Genomic DNA, 19,198 nt, shown 5'->3' on the forward strand with positions numbered 1-19,198 from the left:
CCGTGTATCGACGTGGGTCCTTTAGCTGTGACAACGTACCACAGTAAAACAAGATGTTCACAATACAGAAAACTGCGTGAGGGACGTATGGGAACTCTCTGTATTATCACAGCAACTTGTCTCTAATTCTAAAATAAAAGATTCTATTGGGTGGGAGCGGCATGGAGGGAAGCAGACAGAGAAAAAACATCTCCGTCCATCAGCACAGACCAAGCCCCCGGCCTCTCTCACTTCAACCACAGTGACTGAGTAGTGAGCACTTCCTGAGTGCCCAGCCCGTTGGTGGGCCCTGCAGGCTCCCGGCCCATTCGTGCCCACAGCCGCTGAGAGAGGCAGGTGTCCCTACTCCCATTTTCCAGAAGGGGAAACTGAGGCTCAGAGAGACACTTGCCCAAGATCACCCAACTGGGAACTGGCAGAGCTGAATTCAAACCCAGGCCCACCCTGCCCCAGCACTGAGCCAGGACACAGGTGGCCCTGGGGCTGAGTGGGGCTGGGGGCTGAGCTCTCGCCCAGGACCTGGGATGTCCCTCCAGCGTCTGCTTGCCAACCTTGGGACCCTCGGGAGCGCCCCCTTTAGTCTATTCAGAGATCACAAACGGGCGGCCTTTGGGGAGCGTCTGGCCCGCAGGCATGACTGGATGGGCTTATGCAAATTTCAAAATGAGTTACCTGAGTCCTGCTTCAAAAGCGCTTGGACGGAACCTGGCGCTCGTCCCCGGCTCCGGCCGGCCGCTCAGAGCCAGCCCTCGCCACCACCTCACAGCGCCCTCCGACAGCCCCAAGGTCCCCGCCACCGCTTCACCTCGGCCGCCCGCCACGACGACCGCGTCCCCCTCGCAGGTGCGCCAGAACTACACCGGGGCTCGGAGGCCGCCGTCAGCCGCCAGATCGACCTGGAGCTCTACGCCTCCTACGTCTACCTGCCTGTGTGGTACTATTTTCACCGCCATGATGTGGCTTTGAAGAACTTTGCCAAATACTTTCTTCACCAATCTTGTGAGGAGAGGGAACAGGCTGAGAAACTGATGAAGCTGCAGCACCACCGGGGTGGCCGAGTCTTCCTTCAGGATATCAGGAAGCCAGACCGTGAGGACTGGGAGAACGGGCTGAATGCAATGGAATGTGCGCTACACTTGGAAAAAAGTGTGACTCAGTCACTACTGGAACTGCACCAACTGGCCACGGAGAAAAATGACCCCCATTGGAGTGACTTCATTGAGACGCATTATCTGAATGAGCAGGTGAAATCCATTAAAGAACTGGGTGACCATGTAACCAACTTGCGCACAATGGGGGCCCCCGAACCTGGCACGGCACAGTATCTCTTAGACAAGCACACCCTGGGAAATAGTGATGATGAGAGCCAAGCCTTAGGCTGGCTTCCCGTAGCCACAGGGGTGGCCTCCCTGGTCCCCAAGCCAGTTGCATGCATGTCTGGGTTACCTTTACCTTTTCTGTAAGTTGTACCAAAACACCTACAAGTCCTTTCCTTAGTACCATTCCTTCAAATAAAGTAATTTGGTACCCAGGAAAAAAAAAAAAAAAAAGAGTTGCCTGCCAACATGGAAGAACCAGGATGGTTCAAATAAACATCAAGGGCTTCCCTGGTGGCGCAGTGGTTGAGAGTCCACCTGCCGATACAGGGGACACGGGTTCGTGCCCCGGTCCGGGAAGATCCCTCATGCCACGGAGCGGCTGGGCCCGTGAGCCATGGCCGCTGAGCCTGCGCGTCCGGAGCCTGTGCTCCACAACGGGAGAGGCCACAGCATTGAGAGGCCCACGTATCACAAAAAAATAAATAAATAAAATTAAATTAAAAATCAAGTTCCTGTTTCTCTTGAACAATGTAGCTACCTGGCCGCACTGGGCCCATATTCCTGCGGGGTGCGTCCAGCTGGCCCCTCTCCACTGGGCATGTGCTGTCAGGCTTGCCACCATCCCCGCCAGGCCTGACTCACTTGTCTGCAGCACCTGCCGCGCCCCGCGGGCATCTGAGCCGGCAGTGGCTCCAAGCTCACGTCACCGTGGGGCTGTCGAGGAGCTGGATGCTTCCCATCCATGGCCCAGGCCCCCTGGGGTGGGGACAGCCCACCTGGGCCGCTGCCGAGACCAGCGGCTGCTGCCCTATACCCGAGGTCCCCTCCAGTGCACTCCAGGGCCCGGGAGGCAGGTATGGCAATGGGGCCGTTTTGTGGAGGGGAAAGCTGGCTCGGAGGGGACAGCGTAGGCCGCGTGCCCAGGGTCACACAGAGTCAAGCGGGCTCCTCTGAGCTCCTGGCACCGGCCCCCACCTCAGCCAGCCCACACGGCCCTCACTGCGGGTCCTGGCCTCCCTCCTCGGCCCCCCTCACGGGCTCTCTGCGCCTCAGACCACGCCTGCCCGTCCTGCCTGCAACGTCTGTGCCCGCTCCAGGGCCCCCAGGCTTCCACCCTGACAGCTGGGAGCAGAGCCCCTCCCATTTCTCTTAAGCAGCCCTGCGTGTCCGCTCCTGCCGGGAGGGCTGGGCTGGCCGGCCTGCCCCTGCCTCTGCCGTCCCGGTCACCTCGGCTGCTGGGGGCAGCGGGAGGCTGCTGCAGCCCTGGCGGCAGGAACAGGGCTGGGGGCTCCCAGATGGGGCAGCCCCTACCCAGGGGGACCCCAGCAGCAGGGACAAGCTAGTGTAATCTTGTTAGAGGCGGTGCTGACCCCGGCAGCAGCCCTAGACGGCTTCCAGGTCCCCGTGGATTCGGCTTTTAGCTGGACGAAAAGCTTTAACACGGAAACCAGCAGAGAAGGAGCCCCAGAAGTTCTGCCAAGATACTGGCTACTGAATTCAAACTCATATGGGGTCTAGGAGGAAAGACAGGACGCCAGGTAGGCGGAGTCATGGCACAGACCCCTCCAGAACTAGGTCTCTGACCCGGAGTCTGATCTCTCCAACCTTGCCCCTCTGCCCACTGCCCTGGGCCCTCTGCCCTCCCAGCACCATCTCCTGGAGGAGGGAGGTGTCTGACCTGGGCTTTGCTTCTCACCACCTGGCCACTGAGTGTAACTGTCTAATTACCATGGCCTTATATGTATATTGGGCACCTGCTACATTCCAGAGACTCAAATCTGAAGATCACAAAGGCTCTTTACAGACGAGCAAACTGAGGCTTTCAGGGGTCAGTTGACTCACTGTGGGTCCACCCACTAACCGGAACCTCAGTCAGGTTGCCCAAACCGGCAAGCTGGGGGCCACCCAACTTCCCACGACACATCCAGCCCATCCTCAACCCCCTCTACTAATTCTTCCCCAATCCCTCTCCCCCTCGCCACTGCCACCCCATCTCCCAGCCGCTGCTCTTGCCCTCAACTCATTCTCCACGTGGCAGCCTGAGGGGCCGTCGTAAAAAACAAGTCTGATCCTCCAGTAAGTCCCGCACTGTAGTTAGAATAAAATCCAACTCCTCCACGAGGCCTTCAGGCCCTGCCACCGTGGTCCCCAACGCATGAGCAGTCCTCAGGCGTGTCCTGCTTGGCTTCCACTGGGCTAAGTTTACTAGGACTGTTGTCTGTTTGGTTGTTGGTGTTCTCATACTTTTGAACGAAATGCCATTTCTCTTTAAAAAAAGGATTTCAAGCTTCCCTTTAAAAAAATCTCAAGCTCTGGGCCACTGGAGAGTGATGGGCAACCGGCACTGAGCAGCGGCCCCTCCTTCCAGGAGCTGCGTGCTCTCGCCCGTGCGGTCCGCCGGCCACATCGCTGTGGCCACCTGTCTGCTAGCTGTCTGCCACCTTGGAGCTGGGGGGATCTGACCCCAGACCCACGTGATCCAGCCTGATTCTCTAAACTCCGTCCGTCACCTGCCATCACTCACAGCCCTCCAGCCTGGGGCCTTCTTTCTGCTCCTGGATCTCACCAGGGTCTGCGTGACGGGAGACCTTGGCACCCGCTGTCCCCATCAAGGCCTTTCCACAAGGTCTTCCTCTGCTGGTTCCTTCCTTCCTTCAGACTCTCCTAAGGGAGGCCCAGTTTCATCTGTGTCACCTGCCCTCCTTCACGGCAGCACTGTGGAGCCTAGCCTGTTTACCTCTCTCCTCGGTTACCACCCGGCTCCCCACCAGGCCGAGCTCCATCGGGACGGGCATCAAGCCAGTCGTTAGGGCCAGGGCCCCAGCAGCAGCTGGAGCCTGGTGCACAGGAGACACTCAGGCAACGGGAAACGGATGAATCTTCTCACCACCCCGGGCAGAGCAGGAAGGGCCTGGGGGTTGGGCTTTCGCCAAGTCGGGGCCCCGGAGCCTGAGACCAACGATGACGATCACGTCTCCGGCTGAGGACTCCCGGTCGGACCCATTCTGGAGTCTCGGGGTGGCTCAAGGCTGGTGACCCCACCCTGGCCAGGTCTGTGACCCACATTAAAAATAGAGCACACGTAGGGGCTTCCCTGGTGGTCCAGTGGGTGAGACTCTGCGCTCCCAATGCAGGGGGCCCGGGTTCGATCCCTGGTCGGGGAACTGGATCCCGCATGCACGCCGCAGCGAAGATCCTGTGTGCCGCGACAGAGACCCGATGCAGCCTAAATAAATAATCATTAAAAATAGATAAATAAATAAAAAGCACACAGGGGACTTCCCTGGCGGTCCAGTGGTTAGAACTCTGCGCTTCCACTGCAGGGGCGCAGGTTCGATCCCTGGTCAGGGAGCTACGATCCCGCACGCCATGTGGCGTGGCCTAAGTAAATCAATAAAGCACGCAGTAAAAGCAATGCACTGCCCTGGACGGGAGCCTGGAACAGACCACAGACGAGGAAGAAAAATCCGGTAACATCCAAAGCCTGGTGTTCAGTGAACGGTACTGGACCAATGTGCGGTCTTGGTCTTGACAGCTCTCCAGGTGACGCGAGATGACAGGATATGGGAGACGGGGTAAGGGGGGCACGGAAGCCCTCAGTAGTACTGTCTTTACAAGTTTTCTGCAAATCTAAAATTATTCAAAATAAAAGGTCATTTAAAAATAAATAAATAGGGACTTCTCTGGCGGTGCAGTGGATAAGACTCCACGCTCCCAATGCAGGGGGCCCGGGTTGGATCCCTGGTCAGGGAACTAGATCCTGCATGCATTCCATGAGCCGCAACTAAGGAGCCCACGTGCCACAACGAAGGAGCCCTGGAGCCACAACTAAGACCCCATGTGATGAAATAAATAAATAAATATTTAAAAAATAATAATAATAAATAAGAAAATAAAACTCATCCATGGCAGCATATGTGAAGCACCGAAGGGAACAACGCAGATAATGAGCTATTAAATAATAATACTAATGTCACTGATAATAATAATAATAATAATGGCAGCTAAACCTTACATTATCTCAGTCACTGTTCATGACAATCCTATGCAGAGGATAGGACTGTAAATCCCATTTTACAGATGTGGAGACTAAGACGCAGCAAGCTTAGGATCCACTCAAAGCATGACGCTTGCAAGTGACGGGCAGGGCCGGCCTCATGGCTTGGTCTGATGCTCTGCTGTTACCGTCTTGAAATTCTTAGTAAGTTCTGACAAAGGGGCCCCAGATTCTCATTTTGCTCTGCACCCGCCAATTCTGTAGCGGGTCGTGGTGACAGAGGTGGATTCCAAACTGGGAACGGTGTTCTCCATCCTCAGAAAGGTCACTCGGGATCGGCTCCATGCACAGCGTGGAGCCAGCGCTCCTGGCTAAGAAAACATCATGGGGCAAAGGGTGGCCGCAGGATCAATGGCAGAGTTTGGGGGGACATCAGTGGATGGCTTTGGCTGGAGCTGGGACTGTCATACTCTTGGCTTAGAGCAGGGAGAGGAAGATCCTCTTCCAGGCCAGGGCAACACACCAGCTGCCATGCCTAGCGGCACGCTCCGCCAGGCGGCCTCCCCGTCACACGGAGCTTCTCCACGTTGACGTCCGCGAGCCCCACCAACAGCTGGCCAGGGCCCAGCGGCCGGCGACTGTCACACCAGAGCCGTACATTTCTCACTCTGGTGCTGCTTATCAAGAGAATCCTCAAGGTTTCGTGGGCTGACCTCGAAGGTGGTTGACTCCACAAAAGGATGTTAGAAATAGCACCGATTAGCTCTGGGAGGCAGAAAGTAAACACAGACACAATCGACCCTTCTGTCGGGATCCCAAACACGGGCAGCTGTTCTCCATTAAATAAACAAGCCAACAGGGCAAAAACAGAGGCGTCCACCGGGACCAGCAGGCGTTCAGGAGCCGCCCACGGGCCCACCTCTCGCCCCTGCCCAGAAAGACTCTTCACCCAGGACTGCAGGGACCTGCTTCTGAGGCAACGCCCGGACTGTCACCTGGGCCCCTTCTCTCCCACTCCAGGCATCTGGGTGGCCTCAGGAGCCCTTCCCAATCCACCCTTGACTCAGACTCCGGTGCCCTCAGAGCTCCAGCCTGGTCTCAGCCCCAGCCCGTCCTTTGCCACCGGGTGGCCTGTGAGCCTCGGACGGTTACCGTCACTGCACCAATCCCATCTCTGCAGCCCCAGGGGCCCGGGCACTGATTTCACGAAGCCCCTTCACAGGAACTCACCTCATGCGCTGTCCTGGTCGGACCAGGACGTTTCATCTATTGGGCCCCCTGAGCGTGGAAAGGGATGGTTTCCAAAGTCTGGGAGATAACGTTTGAGAGCGAGAGAAAGGAAAAGAGGGAGAGACAGAGAGAGCCTGGTGGAAACAGAGATGAAGGTAATTAGAGCAGGAGGAGACACAGACAAAGGGAGGTAGAGGCAGAAACAAACGACCAACAAACAAAACCCAGGAGAGAAAAATATAAAAGAGAGAGAACTGAAATCGATAGAGATGTGGAAACCAGATAAGGGGGGGGATTCAGAAAGAGGGAAAATGGATGAAAAGGAGGAGGAAAAAGATGGAGGAGAGAGGGAAAAATGAGGAAATAAGAGAGGAAAGGAGAGGGAAGCGATGAGTAGCCCTGACAGGAAAGTGAGGCAGCCAGGAGGCGGCGGCAGCGGTGGGGACCAGGACGTGGGGAGCGGACTGTGTTGGGAGCTGGGGAGTCGGTCCACGGGTTCAGGGCTTCTCCGGCCCCGAACCCTGTCAGTGTGCATGCAGGGACACTGAAAGACTCCCCACCCTCACCCCGCCTTAAACCCCATCCCTGTGTCAAAGAAATAACAATATTCTGAAAGGACAAAGGCCATCTCAGAAGACAGGTCAGTCTCTGTTGAATGGACTCCATCTGGCCTGAGGGGAAACACTTTGCTCTTTTCTCACTTTACTCGGGACTCCTGGAAACCTCTCGTCTGCACCCTCCACCCCAGGGAGGAGCTCTTGGCCTCATCGGGGTCCCCACCTTCCCCGGCTGCAAAGCAAGAAAAGAGGGAGAGAGATCCTGAGGTGCCCCCCACCCATCCCACCCAGCCCAGGCCTCCAGCCCCGCATCAGCCTGGCGGCCCCCGCAGGTACCTCTTCCCATCTCTCAGGCATGGCTGCATCCCCTGCGCCTAGAACAGCACCTGGTACACAGCAGACGCTTAATCGCTAAGTGCTCACTCCGCCTCCCTGGGTGATCCCATTCAGCCTCAGAGCTAAGGCCTCGGGCTCCATGCTGGACACCTCCAGCCCTGAACCCCACACTCCAACCCTGGCTCCACCTGCAAAGGCATCCAGACGGGCTCGATTCACAAGGCAACTTGGATGAATCTCCAGGGAATTACACTGAGTGAGAAAAGCCCATCCCCAAAGGTTACAGGCTGTACGATTCCATTTATAGAACATTTTGGAAACAGCGAAATTTTATACATGGAGGACAGATTCGTGGCTGCCAGGGGTTGGGCGAGGGCTGAGGGAAGAAGGGTGAAGGTAGTCATAAGAGGACCTGAGAAATCCCTGTGGGGTTGGGACAGTCCAGAGTCAGGAGACAGGAGCCTAAATAAAATAAAACTGTACAGAATGGATACAACTGTATAGAACTTAAAACGCACACAAGTGAGTCCAGGTAAAACTGGGGACATCCCAGTATGAGCAACACATCGTATCCAGGTTGATATCAGGGTTGTGACGTTGTACCACAGTTTTGCAAAATGCTACCATTGGGGAAAACCGGGCAAAGCGTACGAGGGCGCTGTCTCTGTATTATTTCTTATAGCTGCCTGTGAATCTATAATTGCCTCAGTAAAGAATTTCAATTAAAGACACATACGCGTTTCCCTACCTCCACCCTGGTCCCTAGCCCAGGCCACCAGCATCTATCTCCCTCTGGGCCATCCCAGCGGCTGCAACCACCCAACCTCCACCCTTGCACTGCCAGCATCTTCCTCCACATTTCAAAACCCTCCAGGGCCGAGTCCTTGCACGGGCCCCACGCCCTGCTCCATCCACTCCCCACCCCACCCCGACCTGCACCTCCAGCTCCAACACGCCGCCCACAGGCCTCACCACTCCCCTTCCAGCCCAAGACACCTGTACAGTCCCCTCCCCACCTCCCCCAGGGCGCCAGCCACCTCCTCGCTGTGCTCCATGTTACCTTCTCAGTGAAGCCTTCCCTGACCACCTCCTGCCCCCAGACCCACCTCTCCCTGCCCTCCTTCACCTTTCTTTCTCCCCGGGACACTTTATATATTACACTAGACTATCGGCTGCTGGAGAGCGGGAACATTCTCTGTCCTCCCTGGGTTCCGAGGATCTGAAACAGCGCCGGGCTCATATAGATGGTAGATGACAAGTGTTTGTTGAGTGAATGAATGAATGAGTACATGAATGAAAAGAGGGGTGGTGGGTGCAGATTTGGCATCAAAGGAGTTAAGCCCGGCCCAAGGGCTGGGGAAGGAAAGGGTAAAGGGCTGGGATTGCACACGTGGCAGCTCCTCGAGCAGCCAAGAAGGACTTAAGGGGACCGTAGGGGGAGGAAGAGGCCGGTATGTGCGCAGTACAGAGGGGGATGGGCGGGGCTGTCCTCCAAGCACAAGATCTCTCTAGGCCTCCAGGAGCAAAAGCCCAAGGTACGGAGGGAGAGAAGCCAGGGCAATACCCTGCAGGCCGGGCCACGCTGTCCACCCAACTCCCGCCCCGCAGGCTCTCTAGAGAACCAGAAACAGGCGTTGGGGTGGAGGCCGAGCTCACTTTCTGGGGCCTCCGGGGGCCGAGGGGCCAAGCCTCAGCGGCTTCCCACCGCCTGGCCATTCCCGCCGAAGTGCTGTGCTCAAGCTGCTTGTGGGAATGAGGGTGGGCGTGCAGACAGGGGTCACAGAGGACCTTGGATTTGCACTCTTAACATCCCCTCCAAAGCGCTGCGTGGGGCTGCCAGTGCTGAGAGGAGGATCCCTTCCTCCAGCACAGTAAATGGCAGTGGTCCCTCTGTCTAGCTGTGTAACCTTGGCCAGGTCACTTAACCTCTCTGTGCCTCATTTTTCTCATCTGGAAACAGGGCTAATAATAGTTTCTACCTCATAGGGTGTTTTGCCCAAATAACCCAAAGTGCTTAGAAAACAGTAAGTGCTCAATGAACGCTGGGTAATTTCATTATTATTACGGCCCCCTGAATTCTTTTAAACGATGTCATTAGCTTGTGAACAGCCCGAGTATACAGTTTTGTAACACTGCGTTTTTAGTATTAAATGCATTCAGCTTCGAAACATGAACACTTGAAGTGAATCACAATTGTGGAAGCCAGTCCAAGGAGCCTCAAAGATTATCCAGAACACCTCTCAACCCCTCAGAGGCACGGCTCATCCTCAGTCAGGTGGCCAGGCTCGCAGCAGATGCTCAATAATGCCTGCTGGCCAGTGACAGATTACGGGGGGCCACACCGGGCACGAATATGCTGGCAACCAGCCCTGCGAGCAGCCCCCTGGCCTGTGGCCTCTGAGTTCTCTCCCAGCAATGACTGCTGCCATCTGAGCCCCTCCTGCCCACACCCCCCCACACACACTCCTGGGGGCACTGTCCATGGCCTCCGGAACCAGGTCCAGGCCAGCAAAGAGCTGCCAGACACGGGAGGGGAAGGGGCAGTGACAGGGCCACAATGCTGAGATCCCCAACCCAGGTAACCACGGGCACCTCCCAAGCGGTGCTCAGTGATGTCCGGCCCTGAAGCAACCACCTCCCTGCTCTGGCTTCTTACTCCATGTAAAAGCCAGGATTCCCCCCTCTCTAAATTTCCCAGGTTAATTATTAGGACCCTCCAAGTAATGCGAACTTTGGTCTTGACATTCCGTCTGGCAACGTGACAAGGTGTGATGGTATCAGCTGGAACACGCACCTGGATGAATTTACTGCTTAATGAGACGTGGTTTATTTTCCCAGCAGAAAGCTGACCATGAATGGAGCCAAGTTCAAGAACTTCCCAGGCCCCTTAGGCATTAAAGGGATCATCACACTTTCTCCAGATGCCGCAACTCCAGCTGCAGGCATCACACAGGTTTCTGCACTAAGGAGGGACTCACCTCCCTCCACTCATCACGTCACCCGGAACCTGCAATCGCTGACGGGAGCTGCCTGTCCTCTGCGCGGCCCTGCCTCGCTCAGGAATGCCGTGCGACCCAGTGCCAAGCTGGTGCCACGCACTGGGCCATGCTGTCCCCTGCCACAGCCCTTTCCTGGCCTCTCTTCTCCCTTTTTACTTTTTTTTGTGTGTGTGTGTGCACTGCGCGGCATGCAAGATCCTAGTTCCCCAACCAGGGATCGAACCTGCGTCCCCTGCAGTGGAAGTGCGGAGTCTTAACCATTGGACCACCGGGGAAGTCCCACTCTTATCCCCTTTTCTGTCATGCACAGGAGTCAGAAGCATGCAGCCCATCTCATAATTATCTGCTGCAACGCCCGCCTCTGGGTGTTTACTTTCTGGGGTGACCTAGAGCTCAGGCAGGGACCAGTCTCATCACTTCTGCATCCTCTGGTGCCCAGAGGAATGCTCGGAGATGCAGGCGCTGAGCCAGTTAGCTGGGGGCATCCCGGCTGCTCCCCTTCCCTCCCCCAGCCCATAGTGGGCAAGTGACTCTGCCTCTTCCTGCCTCAGTTGTCTTTTATAAGATGAGGCCAGTGATGGCAGCCCACCTCACTGCAGCCAGCAGAGGCTGAGTCACGCGCACCGAGGTCAGCCCAGGGCCCTCAAGCACGACGACTGCTGTGTAGACATTCTCCGTGCACCTGGCTCCTCCTTCTGTGATCCACAAGCCTCGGCACCTGGAACAGCGCCCACGGCATGGTAGGTGCCTGACAGAAGTTCACCAAATAGAAAGGGAATCACGCACGTCCAAACCCTCAACCTGAACCCCTGTGAGCCCCATTTCACAGAGGGGAAGCGGGGACCCTGCTCCAGGCCACAGAGCTAGCAAGCAACACCGCCAAGGTACAAACCCAGGGCCACTGGGCTCCAGAGCCCATGGTTTCATTTATTTTTAAATGTTTTATTCCGGAAATTTTCCATAGTCATAGAACACAAGCAAAAGCCAAGAGGGGGCTATGATGAGCCCCACGTGCTGCTGCCTGGTTTTGATGACGGTCATTCATCTGGGCCGGTGACACCTAACCCGGGGCAGCCGGGCCTCCAGGGCACATTTGGCAACTTCTGGACACCTTTTTTTTTTTTTTTTTTTTTTTCTCGGTACGCGGGCCTCTCACTGTTGTGGCCTCTCCCGTTGCGGAGCACAGGCTCCGGACGCGCAGGCTCAGCGGCCACGGCTCACGGGCCCAGCCGCTCCGCAGCATGTGGGATCTTCCCGGACCGGGGCACAAACCCGTGTCCCCTGCATCGGCAGGCGGACTCTCAACCACTGCGCCACCAGGGAAGCCCTGGACACCTTTTTGATTGTCGCAACCAGGGGGATGGTGCTACCGGCATCTAGTGGGTGGAGACCAGGGATGCTGCTAAACACCGTACAATGCACAGGACAGACCCCACCCCAGGGAATGGTCTGCTCCCAAATGTCAACAGCGCCGAGGGTGCAAAACCCTGGTTTGAGTCCAGTCCATGCTCTCAACTACGCTCTCTCCAAGGGCTGCAGGAGTTTGGTCTACACACTGGGAGAAAGGGGAGAGGCCTGCACCATGATATGGGGACCTGGGAGGGCAGAATCGCTCTAGGAAGGGTGATCTTGAGAGTGATGCTCTGGTTAGAAAGTGAGCATTGGGAGCTGCATTTGTCAACACTTCACAGAAGACTGAGGAAATTTCAAATCGTCAGAAAATAAGGATGCCCGTGGAGAGTACTTGGAGAGGGCCCCACCGAGGGCCTCTGCCGGCACTGCCTCTGGGGAGAACCAGCCCCTTTCGAGAAGAGAGCTCGTGGCCAGCCCTGGGCCCTTGTAGCCCTCACATCTGCCTGCTCAGCACAGCCTGTAGCTCTCCAGGCCAATCCCCGCTGCTGTGATATCAGCCCCCTCTCTCCCTCCCTTGGTAAAGGGGCATTGACCCTCCAGACTCTGTAGTAGACACCAATTTACTGTAGGTCTTTGCCAAGGCATAGATGGAGGCCTGTGAGGCAACAGGCCCCCTGAGGAGACTTCTTGGAGGCTCTCAGGCAAGTTTTCAAAATCAACTGATGTCACATAAAAACCTGCATCCCCAACCTCCCTTCCTTAAGAAAGAGCACGGTCAGGCCACTCTGAGCCTTTGTTCCCAGCTGGAGGGGAGGGCACCTGCCTCTCTCATTGGCCACAGTCCCCACACAGCCCCTGGGCCTCACTCAGGGCCCTACCTGATTCCAGGGTTCGAAGTCGACCCCTGGGGCATGAAGAATACGGGGCTCTGAAATCAAATGGGGCCAATGCCTGGCTCAGATAAAATGTTCTAACTCCTCTGAGCCTCAGTTTCTTCATCTGTAAAGTGGGAATGTTGACAGTACCTATGTAACAGGTGTGCATGAAGATGAACCAAGCTAGGGCAGGTAAAGTACTAGCTTGTGTCAACCCAAAGAAGAGCCCAGAAAACTGGCTGCTGGCGCCGACACTGTCCTAACTACCCTTAGTAAGTCAAAGACAATACAGTCCTTACCCTTGAGAAACTCTTAGTCTTGGGGAACAACAGGTGAAAACACAGATGACTCCCCGAGGTGCTGTGCCAACAGTGGAATGAACAGGGTGTTGGGGAGTCCAGAGGAACGCTGCCTGGGGGAATCCAGGTGGCTTCCCAGTGGTGGTAACATTCAATGTAGCCTTGAACAATGAATAAACATTGCCAGGCAGGGAGCAGGGGACCAGCGTATGCAAAGGCCATAGGCAGTGTCCACCAGATCCAGGGATGGCAGGACTGGGCTTGAGGATGCTCACGGGGGACGTCCCTGACAGTGGCGGTGCTCGGAGATGGTGCACTGTGTCCCTCCAACCACAGAGAAGTTGGGGTGCTCCCACGTAGGCCTCATCAGTGCCCCCCAAAATAAAAACTCCTCCTTGTTGTAAGGAACTTCCTCCCCACTCAAAATCTTAACAAAAATGCAACACTTAAAAAAAAATCTGACCCCCAAACCAGCCTGCCAGGGGCCCTCTGTCCCTCCCCTGCACGTGTGCCACCAGATATCTGGAGTCAAACAAGTCTGTTAACGTGTGAGCGCTGAGTGACTCCCTGAGAGCCAGGCTGGTGGGGGATTGGCAGGGGGGCTGGGGACCCAGCACCACTCGGCCTCCATTGTTGCGTTAATATTTGCCATCTGCTCATGTTGCATTTTTACCGCAAGGGATGACGGGGGCAGAAGCAGAAGGAGAGGCCGCTGCAGGGCCGGGAGAAGGCGCCATGGAATCTCCTCTGCCTTCTTTGTGTTGCTGCCTTGCTAGGCCTCCACCACTGAGATAAAGCCCCGGCCAGGCTGTGCCTCCTTCCGGGAGTCACCCCTCCAGGGGGATTGGGCAGAGGGAGAGGGAGGGGGAGGGGGAGGCGGCCCCAGCCAGACAGAGCCTCCCCCTTCCCTGGGTGGGGCGGGGAGGGGAGGGGGGGGTCCGGGTACGGAGCGGGGAGGGGAGGAGGCGCCGAGCCTGGCACTGACGACTCCTACAGGCCAAGCCTGGGCAGGACAGCTCCGCCCACAGCCTCTGCTACCTCCAGGAAAGCCCAGGACGCGGCCCCAAGCCGCTGCGGAGAGAGGCAGGCATAGACACTCATCCCAGCTCTCCACGGCCTGGAGACCACATCCGGAGAAATCTGGGGGACGGGGGCTTCCAAGGGCCATGGAAGCCTTCAGAGCATCCATTGACTAGTATTTATTGAACACTTACTGCATGCTCAGCCCGGCTAGGAGACTCAAATGCCCACAGGCAGGTAATGACAATGGGTGTCTTAGGCCAGATGGCGGCTCAGCAGGGACACTGCTCAGGGGCCGAGACCTCTGCTTTTTCAAGCAAAAGCCAGAGGTGTACATTCTTCTGTGAACTTCGCTTTTCTAAATGCTGGCAACTAATTCAAATTAAACACATGCATATTAAACATATGCCAAGCTGGCCAAAGAATGTTATGTGGGTGGGGCAGACTGGGTCCAAGGACCTCCAGCTGCAACCTCCACCTTCTAGGTTGTGGGTCCTGCACTCGGGAAGATCATAGAGAAGGGGAGAGACACTGAACGAGGTCTAAGCTGGATCAGATTCTGGCTCTGCTGCCTATGCTGTGTGACCCTGGGCAAGTGAACGGCCCTCTCCGAGCCTCAGGTCCCTTTCTCAAATGATATCATTTACCTCTGGGGTTGTTACGGGTAGTCGAGACGAGGCACCGAAAATCCTTCCTGAATGCTCTCAATACAACCACCATAGTTGGAGCAATAGTAGATGTGTTCGTCATGCTGCTCCCAAAAGCTGAGGGCTCCTGCTGGGGGGCTGGTGCAAAGTGAAGGAAGACGCCATGGGCTTTCCACTCTTCCCTGGTCCCAAATGCCTCTGAAGGCGTGGGGCCTGTGGGATACAGGCCATCAGCCTGAAGTCCAGAGCTGGGGAGTGTGCTGGGTGTGACCCACAGGCGCAACAGACTTTTCTTCCCCAAGATGTTTAACATTTAGAAAAATTAGTTGCTGACTTTTAGACATTAGAAGATTCATATAAAACTCCACATGCCTAGCTTTCTCCCCAAAATAGAAAAATCTAGCCATTCTTGATCCCATTTCTGCAAGGCTGCTTCTGGAAATCTCCACCCCTATAAGTAAGGCAGGGGCTCTGCAACTCGCCACAGTCCCCACCGCTCCTTACTGTCTCACACCTGGCAGACACACTCATTTATGTTACCAGATCGCCCCCTGGGTATGTGCAGGGTGAGCCGGGCAGGCCCAAGGCCACAGTCCACCCCGGCAGCCTGGCTCTGTGCGGTGTCAGGACTTGGCCCCAAGTGGTTTTGCTATTAGCCAGAGAGCCTTCCTTGGAAAGCACCTGACTGTTATCCATTGGAAAATTAATCAAAATGACACCTCGAGGGACTTCCCTGGTGGCACAGTGGTTAAGAATCCGCCTGCCAATGCAGGGGACACGGGTTCGAGCCCTGGTCCCAGAAGATCCCACATGCCGCGGAGCAACTAAGCCCGTGCGCCACAGCTCCTGAGCCTGCGCTCTAGAGCCCGCGAGCCACAACTACTGAAGCCCATGTGCCGCAACTACTGAAGCCCGTGTGCCTAGAGCCCGTGCTCCACAACACGAGAAACCACCGTGATGAGAAGCCCACGCACTGCAACGAAGAGTAGCCCCTGCTCGCCGCAACTAGAGAAAGCCCATGTGCAGCAACGAAGACCCCATGCAGCCAAAAAATAAATAAACTAATTAATTAATTAAAAGAAAAAATGACACCTCGTCAACACGATGTTTTGGCTCGGCGGAAAACAAACAGCGGTCTACAACAACTTAGCGCGGCTCTTCTGTGCCCCTGGGTGCGGGCCCCGAGCGGAGGGCCTGGCGTGGTCAGAACACCTGTGGCAGCCACTTGGCCATGACCAGGCCCGGACCGAGGGGACATGGGGCCACCTGACATGGTCTCCACACCCCTCCAAGGCCTGCGGCCCGTACGGCTCCACCTCCATCTCACTTTCGCTTCCACATATGTCTGAAACCGTCTCCAGATGAGAGGGGCCCTCTATGTGCAGAGACAGGGCTGCCTCCTCAGGCAGGGTCTCTGGGACCCAGACACATGGCCAGGAGACTTGGGCGCCCTGACTGGAGCGCCTTTTCTCTCTTCCAGTTGGACAAAGGCCCCGAGACCCGGCAAGGCGAGGATTCCAGTGATCTCAAGGCACAGCATGAGATGTTTCCAGGCCGAGGAAACGCACTCCTAACCGTTGAACTCTGAGGCTTGAAGGGCACCTACGCACCCTGCTCAGCTCTCATGGTCAAGTCTAAACAAGACATCGCTGACCCTAAATGCCAGCCTTAGCTCAGGGTAGAGAATGTGCCCTGGAAATTCCCCAAGCAAAGCAAATTTACCAAGTCCCTCCCCTGCTACGAACCCTTCCATGGCTTTCCATTGCCCTTAGAATAGTGTCCAGTCCCCCTGTGTGGCCTGAGACCCCGCCCAACCAATCTGGCCCCAACCTCGTCTCCCACACTCCACCCCCCCGGCTCAATCCCCATGCTGGACTCCCCGCTGCTCCTCAAGCTCAGTCCCACCCCAGAGCCTCGGTGCCTGCATCCCCACTGCTGGGTGCACCCTTTCTTCTGACTTCAGGCTGTTCTCACTCACCATCCAGGTCTCAGCCTACACGGCCCTTCCTCGGAGGCCATGCCTGGTTCCCTCAGAGCAAGCCAGGGCCCTCTTTAGAAATGACTAGCTACTGAATTTTCTTAGGATTTGGTCATTGCCTCTATTCTTCCACTGGATACATGCTTCCTGAAGTAAGAGATCACAGCTCTCTCCCAAGGCAACAGAGTTAGGAATGTGGGTTCATATCCTGATGCCCAGCTGTGTGGCCTTGGGCAAGTTACTAAACCTCTCTGTGCCTCAGTTCCCTCACCTGTAAAATAGGGATAAAAATAGCACCTCCCCCGTGGGGTACTGAGGGTTGAGAACAGCACCTGGCGCTGCAGGGCTGGCTCTGTCACCACTACCGATACCTGCTCACCGCTGAGGGATTAGGCAGTCTGTCTTGAACTGTTATTTAAAGGCAAAGCTGGCTTTTCAGACCCACCAATGCTCAGAACCCTCCGTCTGAGAGTTCTGGAGTCTTTTACTCCCCACTGCTTTAGTGGAGGAGGCCCTCTTCATCTCACAGCAAATTGAAACCAGTTTTCTAGCAAGCAGAGCCTTTCTTGGTCAAGCCCGTGTCAGCCAACTGACAGTTAAGCTGTCTGAGGCCTGCAGAGGCTAAGAGACTTACCCACAGTCACACAGCTAAAAAAATTCCACAGCGAAAGAGAGGTACAGTTCTGAGGTAAAATCTTGGAACATTTTAAAAATCAATGTAAAAGTAGAGTTGAAAACTTCTTTGCAGTACAGCATGGAAATATGGACCTTTGTACCATGAAAATACGTATGTTAGCATTAAAACTGAAGCATGGAAGCATGGACATTTTTACGTCCGGGCGCAGAGGGCCCAGGGTGCCAGGCCAGCTCTCACCCCAGTCTGGGCACTGACCGCGCGCTTCTTCGGCAGCTCAAGTCAAAGGCCAAAGGCCTGGCCTTTGCGGGGGATCTCGTGACGAGGAGGTACACTCAGGCTGGCATTCCCGGGCCGGCCCAGGCCTCGGCCGGCACCAAGTCACGTGGGCAGGGGCGGCTCTGGGCCTCTGGTGCTGGGGAGGGGTAGGGAGCTGGCGGACTGCTTCCCAGCCCCACTCCTGGTGTGTTGGGAGACCCTAGCCCCGGCGCTGCACACCCTCCCTGGGCCTCCCCACTACAGCTGCAAAGTGAGGAAGAGGAGGGAGGGAGAAATGAGGCCAGCAGGGCAGAAGGGGCTGGCAGAGTTAGAAAACACACAGACCAGTTTTCTCCCCATCTCTCTCCCTCCCCAGGAACTCCTGTTCCAGCTGATGGAGCAGCAGGGAGGGTGGAAAACACACCCCCGAAGGTCCCTGCCCGGCGCCAGGGGTGAGGGCTGAGGGCCTCCTGCCTGGGCCCTGTGAGGGAGTCCCCACTGATCCCCCTGATTCTGGGAGGGCCTGGGGGCAGCAGTGAGTGGCCTATTTCCTTTGGGGGGATGGGCTTCCACAGGAGTGGGGACAGGACCCTTCTGCGCAAGAGCCTCTGCCCCACGCCAGCTCCCGGAGACGGAGGAGGGCGGGTGGAGACAAGAAGGCAGAATCTGGGCTTGTGCAGAGGGGCTTCCCACTGCTGGGGGGGCCTGGTGTGGACGCCCAGGTACGGGCAGTGGTCAGTGAAGCGTCCACCTTGGGTGGGCACTGAGGGGAACCGACTAAAGACAGTGTGAAATCCTGGCTTGGTGGGTTCTTCCAGGTGGAAGAGACGGAGACCCGTCCAGGTGCTCTTCAAGGACCCCAACCCCCGGACCGCAGCTCCAGTGGTCGGAACCAGGCCCAGAAAGACGCAGCAGGGCCAAGTGGTGCAGAGTGCCAGCTCCAGGCCTAGGTCTCACAGGTTCAAATCCCAGCTCCACCACGTTCTGGGTGCGCAAGCACTTCGACCCTTTAGTGCCTCAGTTTCCTCATCTGTAAAATAGGGACAGTGACTAGACCTAGGTCACAGGGTGGGATGTGAGGTGCCTGCCGGGTCAGGGCCCCAGTACAAGCCATGACAACCATTATTCTAGAAGGGCCGCTTCAGCTTGCACCCCCGGGTGCAGGTGCAGCCCTGGAAACCCTCGGGTCTGCACACACGTGTGCGCACACTTGCCTACATTGCCTGCTCCACACAAAGCCCTCCCAGGGCCAAGATCAACACGCCGGGGTTGCTGAATGACTCACCACCCCTGGCTGGGACGCATTTCCTGGAACAAGTCACTGCAGGTAGGGCTGGGGGGCCCCGAGTCTGGTAGAGATGAGAGGATGCAAATCCCCGCATGCCCAGCCACACCCCGATGGGATCCTGCAACAGGAGTGGGCGGCGGACCCGATTTCACAGCCCCACGGGCCTGAGTTCCAACCCCGGCGCTGACCTTGGATTCGCGACTCTCCCCCTCCAAGCCTTGGCCTCTGCCACTAAATGAGGACACTAGTGCCAACCACAAAGGGACAATTGTGCAGGCTATAGAAAAAGACTGTAAAGTACAGAGACCAAGGACCCAGCAGGCCCCACTGTTAGGATTCCTGCTGCAGACCACGGGCAGCCAAGGTCCTCTGTCCTTCCTCCCCCATGGTGCTTCTAAGCCATCAGTG

The 19,198-nt window shown here is 56.5% G+C and overlaps 2 protein-coding genes across 7 annotated transcripts in view; one reads left to right on the forward strand and one right to left on the reverse strand.

Annotated features, from left to right (window-relative positions):
• The window catches only part of BCAS4 (breast carcinoma amplified sequence 4), a 60,663-nt gene that overhangs the window by 7,439 nt on the left and 34,026 nt on the right, over positions 1-19,198 (reverse strand). The window lies entirely within an intron of this gene.
• On the forward strand, positions 525-18,452 carry LOC132506526 (uncharacterized). Its single transcript, XM_060125259.1, is given in 9 exon segments — positions 525-618; positions 678-769; positions 772-853; positions 856-1,424; positions 16,113-16,163; positions 17,521-17,629; positions 17,879-17,954; positions 18,125-18,224; positions 18,321-18,452. Coding segments are annotated over 9 exon segments (1,305 nt in total).

The sequence above is a fragment of the Lagenorhynchus albirostris genome, chromosome 15, assembly GCF_949774975.1.
Source record: "Lagenorhynchus albirostris chromosome 15, mLagAlb1.1, whole genome shotgun sequence".
Classification (NCBI taxonomy): domain Eukaryota; kingdom Metazoa; phylum Chordata; class Mammalia; order Artiodactyla; family Delphinidae; genus Lagenorhynchus; species Lagenorhynchus albirostris.